General features: G+C 36.3%; 1 protein-coding gene across 1 annotated transcript; it reads left to right on the forward strand.

Annotated features, from left to right (window-relative positions):
* Nucleotides 1-389: 389 nt before the first annotated feature.
* On the forward strand, nucleotides 390-7,564 carry LOC116171814 (X-linked interleukin-1 receptor accessory protein-like 2). Its single transcript, XM_031488816.1, has 7 exons — nucleotides 390-1,188; nucleotides 2,419-2,600; nucleotides 3,062-3,157; nucleotides 3,624-3,729; nucleotides 5,381-5,511; nucleotides 6,699-7,004; nucleotides 7,056-7,564. The coding sequence occupies exons 1-7, from the start codon at nucleotides 986-988 to the stop codon at nucleotides 7,430-7,432; spliced, it is 1,401 nt and encodes a 466-aa protein (XP_031344676.1). The 5' UTR covers nucleotides 390-985; the 3' UTR covers nucleotides 7,433-7,564.
* The last annotated feature ends 629 nt before the right edge of the window (nucleotides 7,565-8,193 follow it).

Here is an 8,193-nt window from a genome sequence, read left to right on the forward strand (position 1 = left end):
CGAGCGTGATCCGTTATCGGGTTCCCGAGTTATTTAGGAATAAGTGCTCGAAAACGTTTTGGGCTCTGGCGGCCTTACCGTTTCGAATCTTGAGTGACCCGAGGGGTCCGTAGGTGCGTCTTGAACGTGGCTTTCGTGTTCTACCCTACGATTGACGATCGATTAACTCGCTGTCGTAACCTACCGCGACCCAGCCGAACTTGGGTGTTTCTGTCCGTATTTGATCGTTTTTGAAATTTATTTCCGAGGTTATTTCTGGTCCGTTCCAAACGAAATAACTATCCCCGTGCGGCCCCGTTATTCCCCTATCCAACGGCGGTCGAACGAGCGCGATCCGTTATCGGGTTCCCGAGTTATTTAGGAATAAGTGCTCGAAAACGTTTAGGGCCATGGCGGCCGAACCGTTTCGAATCTTGAGTGACCTCAGGTGTCCGTTGGTGTGTCTTCAACGTGGATTTCTTATTCCACCGTAAATTTAATTCATCAGTTGTAACAAAAAACTCCCTCTGTTGGGAAATAAATGTGCGAAGCTCTGCCACTGCCAATATTTAATTACTTCTGCTTGACTCTACAAGACTTTAACAGTGAGTTTTTGTTTTGTTTTTCCGTTAATTAAACAATCAAAATACAAATTAAACGGATCGCATCATCTCCAATAAAAATGGAAACAAGACGGCCGATATCTTCCAAAATTTATCGCCCACAGTAAAATTGAAAAAAACATTAGTGAATTAAATTCATGATAAGGCTACTTACAGTTAAAAAAAAGAAGTCTAAGTTTTATTTTTTTTTATGTTACAATTGCTAACCTCGAACATAAGCGAAACGTTTCAGGTGTTTTCCGATTTGACACGATTCCTTAATGCGGCATTCATAAACTTTGTGGTTTTACCGGCTATACGGCTCGGTCATTGTTTCTTTGGTGTTTGTCGCGAGTACAGGTCATAGATAAAAATGTGACAGAAGTTTTTGAAAACAAAAACAAATGGCGGTTTACTTACTATGGTTTTTAACAGTTATTATTAGTAATAGCTGTTATGCGATTGAAGATTATTGTTCCACCAATAAATTAATCGGGATTGGAAACATAATGGGATTTACTAAGGAACCTAGTAAATCAGAATATGCCATACTTGGACAATTTAAAGGGCTTCATTGCTGTGCGAAGGGATACAGAAGTATAGAATGGTAAGTCTTTTTAGTTTCTTCTGCGGGGCGGGTTTACCAAAGTAGATACTTACTGAGAATTAGCGTCAGTTCATAAAATTCCTGGTAAAATTCGTTCTTGGTATAGGTACATTCATCATTTCATACGTCACTCGGCAGGTTCGGAATGGCTTTTCATTACGTAGAAGAGTAATTTTATTGTTATGATTCACTGATATTGCTTTGACCCGTTTGAAAAATTGGAACAGTGGGCAAAACCCACTCTATACGTTAAGGTGGCGTTTACAAAAAGTGCAAAAGTTGCCTTGCGATTTCTTCAATAACTTTGTTTCGAGGTAAAAAAATGAACTTCTGTTAACGACCGATGGTTGCTAAAGGTTTAAGCTTGTGACTGAAGTTAAATTTGTTAACAAATTTTTATCAGTGTGTGATAAAAATGAAAGATATATATTTTATATGGGAGTTTTTTAACAACTTATTTCCTAAATAACGGCCAAAGTAGAGGAATCGACTAAATAATTTTTGTTTCATGCAAATGTCGGAACATTATATATTTGAATGAATTTTATTTCAACCAAAAATTTATACCTAGAAGGAAGTTATTGTGGTAACAAATTTCCACTTATCCTAAACGCCACCTTAAAAATCGCAAAACAACAGATTTAATAAAATGTATGCCATGTCTATCATTTATAATCTCTTAATTTTGAATTAACGCCATGTCTTCGAACTTGGAACGCAATGTTGAAACACCCTTCCACGTTCGCACATGGTTCGTACAAACTTGGCGAACAAATACCTACAGGCGCGGAATGATTAGTTTTAATTTACTTTTCGAAACAAAGATTTTGCCACTTATATCCTTACACACTACCGGGCGACCAAAAGTCTTTACTAGGCGGCACTAGTGTCGCCTACTTTATAGCTTAAAATATGCTCTGCGTGGAAGGCCTGCTTAACAAAAGAGAGTGTTGCTGTTGCATACTGCAGCTGTAGTTTGTCACTCTCCGTTACACGCGATTGTATTTCCTACTGTGTACATTTCAATAAATGTTATATCTGCTACTGCCCTCGTTACTGCCCAATCTTGTATCTAGAACACGAATCATGCTCATGTCTACTTTCGATCATAATGAGTGGATGGTTTATATATGTATAGTTAAACACCACACTATCAAAATAATGTTGGTTTATTCAATTATATTCCTCCTAACACACTTGTTAACGGTTTTCAGGTTTTTTCATTTTTAGGTATAAAGATGGAAGGCCATATCCGTGGCATGGAACGTTCTCACCGTTAATCATCTATCCAGAAAGCGCCAATCAAACCGTATATACTCAATGTGTTACGAGAGAAGATTCCGGGAATTATACGTGCCTTTTAAGGAATGACTCTGTTGTGTATACTCACACAATTACATTGAGAGTGTTTGGTAAGTTGAATTCCATATTACATACCTACTTATTAAAAATAGGAAACTGAAAATCTTCTTTTTAAAATCCTAACACTGAAAAATTTCTTTTAACCATTAAAAAATCAATTCGCTGCAACAATATATCTACATATAAATTTGCGAAAGGAATTCGCCAGCCGACCGCTTAATCACCCAAAAATGTAATGATATAATAAAAAATAATCTATAGCTTACTGCCACTTAGGCAACCAACCATACACTAAGCTAGTCATTAAAATGTATTATTTTGTCCCTCGTTTTTTATCATTTTCGGCCTTGACGTTTGTAAACAAAAAATTGTGTTATTAACAACAATAAAGTAAAGATTATTATTATGGTAGTACATCTGATTGTTGTGATGTTAAAAGATTTTCCATGAATGAGTCGACTCACACGTATAGCTAACTCAGGCGTATTATAACAATTTGTTTTATTTGTAGAAACGCTACCGGATGATCCCAAGATTACCTTCATTTCAAAAAATGTGTCTGCTTCTATTGGGATGTCAACAAGGTTGTTTTGCGAAGCATTTGTTGGTAATTTTTCAAGTTTTAAGGCTGATTTATAAACTTTGTCGCCCGCGTTCGAGCTGCCAGTTCGTAGTTCACCGAAGACCAATGGAAAAAGAATACCCATTTGGCACGCAAATTAGTGTCAAAATCAAACTGCCAAAGTTGATCTTTTTCGCGTGTGAAGTGTTTCAATATCCTTTATGCATCAAGGGCATTAAAGTAATATTCATGCGGGATTGTAAGTCGCTCGAGGGTTAAATATCACCTTAATGCCCTTGATGCATAAATAAGTATTATAAGTCTTTTATATATGCTCATTCATTATAAATCTTTCACAGAAATAATTCTTGTCCCTTTCATTAACAAACTGTAAACTAGTGTAGGTACCTTATCCGAAATAAGTTCTGCAACGACGTACGCGAACGTAAAGTTTATAAATCAGCCTTTACTAGTAAACGTGTGTTAGGTACATACCTACTACTATTTTTAGGGTTTGTTGATTTACCTGACGCGTTCAGTGAAGCTTATTGGACTAGATTTGGCGGTAGCGAAACATTTAAGAATGGTCCGCGTATACATCAAATAAAAGTTTTTAGGTAAGTAAATATTAATCTGCTTATTCATCAGTCTCTCGTGTCAAAAAAATATTTAGGGTAGGCGATATTTATTAAGATTGGCAACGTTTGTGTGCAAGATAGGTAGGTACCTACTTCATCACATCACCACCAAATCCCCACAAAAAATAAAACTTTCAAATAGTCCTTAAAAAAAATATTCGCCGTGGTCGTTTTATCAACCGGTACCTGGGAAGGATTGCGGTATTTCCGGATACTGCACTCAACTATAATTATACTGGAACACGCGCTCCGTCAACAAGTGCGATTCAAGGGGGATCTCTGTCCTACTCTCGCGCATGCATAGAGCAGCGTTGAATTTATATTAATGATCAGTTGCCCACTGAGTGACAGTGACAGAAATCCCCCTTTCACTATCTCTCTCGGCGCGCTACGTTCCTATGACAGAGGCCGCCAGTGCGCATTCCAGTATAAAAGGTGGTCCGACAGCCTGCATAGAACACCTAGTTTAGTAAATTGAACAATAAAGAATACTAAAGATGTGAGTGACTTCCGGGATAGTATCATGTCAATGTTGAACAAAAAGACTTTTCGTTCAGCTTTAGCACGATCCTATTCCGGAAATCGCTCGCATCTTAAGAAAAACATACATTGTAGATCGACACAAGGTGTGCTGTGACCGGCAGTCACTCCTAGCGAGAGTAGGTAATAAATATATAGGTACCAAATACCTTACTTAAAACTTAGAAGTAAATACAGCTTGTTTATTTCTCGAAGAACTTCACTCAATGCGCAAAGCTAGCGAGTGGGAACGCAATTGGAAAGAAAAAGATTCAAGTTAAGAATAAGAGTTATGTAAAAAGACTAATTAAATCTGTGTTATCATTTGGAGCGAGTTAGTTCTTTTTAGTCAATTTTCCATAAAAAAACATCCATGACCACCGTTCTTATATTAGAAACGATAGTAGGTATACCTACACTCGTAGGTACATACATATATCTTTTGCCGCAAATGCACACTATTACTTTTAAATAATTCTCTTCTTTCCTTTTTATTGGTTAGATCGAAAATTGAGTATGGTTTATTAGTTTACAATCCCACTTACAAAAAACATATAGCAGCACTTAAAGGGTATTCGAAGAAGATTTTTAAAGTTTTTGCACTTCAAAGCTTTTGGATTTTATCCAGTTAGTATAACGTTCCTCTGTAAGCTCTTGCATATTTGCATCGATTGCCCGGATCTGCTGCATTTCCTATATCCCTTTAATGTTCCTCGAATCTCATCACGTTATACGAAAACTTTTCATTATGGTACTTCTCGGTCTCGCACTGATATTATGTTCCGATCCCATGTTGTTTAACTATCAGTTTAGTAGCTTAAATCGCATGTGCGGTATTAATCATTGTAGCTTAACCTCATTGATTTGTAACACCAATTATTTCCTCTTCATTTAGTTTTAGGGTTGGTTTTTTTGGGTACCTACCTATTTTCTTGTTGAAGTATATTTATTAAGTTAAGGACCTAATACACTACTTATTTTTATGGTAACATTGTAGATTGCCCTGTTAATGGATATTTTCTGTTGGAAAATAAATCCTAAGTATAGTATTATTGTTAATCAAATTATTAGACACAGTACCTATTGTTTCTACCTATGTTCTGTTTTCCAGGGAAGATAACCAAATTTGTGGATCTTACTTGATAATCGACAACTTGAAACAAGAAGATTATGGAAAATACACGTGCACTATTATAAAACCTGGTCGACTGTTGGAATTATCTGCCTATATTAATCCAAAAGGTACGCAAAAGGAATGTATTTTGACTTACATAAGCGTTAAATTAAAATAGTTGTTCAGGTCTTTCAATCTAAATATTTTTTGAAATTTCAGATATTTACTTAGTGTAACTATATTGTTCTACTCAAAAAGTAATTTTGTTCAGGGGCGCCGACTACGTGGGTGCTTCGGGGCTTAAGCACCCACAGAAAAAGTTATGTGGGTGCGATGCACCCACAGAATTTTCCGGTTGATATTTGTCTATTTAGGTCTTTTTTCTCGATAGTTACTAAACACGAAGAAATTTAGATATATTTTTTTACTTTACTCATATGTAATAGAAATTCGATTTTATTTTGTCGTTTTATTTGCGATTTTGGGCGATTTTCAGGGCCAGTAGACGCAGCAGATATTCGCATCTGTGGACATAATATGTGAGGCTTCTCGCTTGGTGAGCACCCACATAAATTTTGATAAGTCGGCGCCCCTGATTTTGTTACTTAGCTATATACAGGGTGATTCCTAATAGTTTTACAAACTTTGGGAAGTAGGTACCTACAACACGAGATACAGTTATGCTACTGAATATACCTACGCATCCAACCAACTCTTCACAACATAGCGAATTTATCCTTACGCTCGGGAAAAAAGGGAGGAAGACCCTGTGTCTTTCTCAAATTTTCCGTTTTTTACCGACCCTTTAAAACACTGACCGCAACTGCTTTGAAGGAGGAGAACTCACCATCAGACATAATAAGTAACGACACGAATTCGGCGATGGCGACGACGTGATTGAAAGCCATAGGAGGCAGACGAGCTGCTAGAAGTAGAACCAGAAGGGTTGGCTTTCATCACAGAAGAAAATTAGATTTTGTAAATGAAAATGTTTAAAAATAACATTTGTTCGAAGCTCGATATCTAGGTAACGAATTGAAGAAATACAAACATGTCTGTGAGTCAAAATTGTTGGAATTGGAATTGTTGACAGCCCCCCCCCCCCCCGTCTTTTTTTTGTGTAGTCCACGAGGTTCAAAACTTGAGAAAATGTTAAATAATCTCGGCATCCCTGAACAATATCATAAAGTTTCATCCAACCTTATTTCACCTATCTCCACTTTTTCCAACCAGTCTACCGGACTATTAGTAGATTAAATTAACATTTGAATATTTGCTCCAATGGGTATAGGTACTGACTAAAATTTTGTTCCAGATAATGGGATCCCTTACCTAAAACCAAATGAGGTGCCATTCAAGAAACTGTTGACTGCAGCAACAATTGTAGTTTTATTAATTGTGACTGTTGCAATCTTGTACTTGCAATTTGGTTTGGTTGTGCGAGTGATTTGTAAGGATCGTTTTGGCCGATTGCTAGAAAACAATGGAAAAATTAATGACATTCTTTTACTGTATTCTGAAAAAGATTCTGATCTTACGTTGGGAGTCTTCCTACCAACTTTAGAAGGAAAATACAATTACAAATGTGTATCAAGGCAATTACCAAGAAATGCATCCGATTGTATGTATTTTCACTCTTTATATACCCACATGACTAATTAATTTATTATAGGGCACAAGGATTTGGATGATTTATGCCAGAAATGCTACAGAATTGCAGCGGTTATGTCGCCAGCATGTGTAAATGATAAATGGGATTGTATTAACTTACATCTGGCTTTAAAACAACTGTACGACTTAGATAATCAATTTTGCTGTATTACTTTAGAAGACTTTCCAACCACTGAGAGTAACATAAAAAATTCTGTGGGCCAATCCTTTTCCTCGTTTGTTGGAAATATCAATGTAGTAAATTGGGAAAGGTATAAGAATGACAAATTTTGGTTGAATTTACGTCTGAAATTGCCTCCAAAGAGATGTGAAATTAGTTTATGTAAAACTGCAAGACTGAGTAAAAAATATATCGAATCTACGGATGGGGCTGTCTAATTAATTGATTCAAGCGGTTTTGTTGCTATGTAGTTATAAAATTTACAAGAAGTATTACGAAATTTATACTTTAGAATAGGTGTATTTATATATTTTTTTAATATTTGTAATAAAAATGTTCTCTCCCCTTGATAAGTTTGATTACAATTGCATATTGTCCCTGTAGCAACTCAACACTGTGGTTACCAGTTAGTCTAATCGATTGTTGAAAAGGTGTTGATGGCCATTAGAATTTACAGATCACAACTAAACCTTAGAAAATTTAGGGCAGTGCAAGGTGGTTAAAGAAAGCAACCGTCATGATCCTTTACAGCGTATAATATGGAATAAACAACAAGAATTGTAACATAATTGTTGAGGCCCATCTTGATCTTGGGTATATATTCACAAAATGGGGTTAAACATTAATGGAGATGGTTGTGTTTTGGATCTCCATTATAAGAATTGTAACATTTTTATTTATTATAATCAAAACCCTTCTACCATCATGGTGTACGGAAAATAAATTAACATATTCTACCAGATAAGTCACTATAAACCAAGCTATAAACTATTGTGCTCCATTTTTTCCCATCTCGCGTTAACTTCTCAAGTCGCAGATAGACTAGCAAGTTACTTTTGCGACAATCTCGCGGGAGAAACTTCCACATGTATTTATACACTGTGAGCAATAAGTGTCGCGATAAACTGTCGAGCAAGTTGGGTGAGCCATTGCTGTCGGCTGTTGCAAGGTCTCACAAAACTGTTTACACTAGTTACTT

The sequence above is a fragment of the Photinus pyralis genome, unplaced genomic scaffold (genome assembly GCF_008802855.1).
Source record: "Photinus pyralis isolate 1611_PpyrPB1 unplaced genomic scaffold, Ppyr1.3 Ppyr1.4_LG5, whole genome shotgun sequence".
Lineage (NCBI taxonomy): Eukaryota > Metazoa > Arthropoda > Insecta > Coleoptera > Lampyridae > Photinus > Photinus pyralis.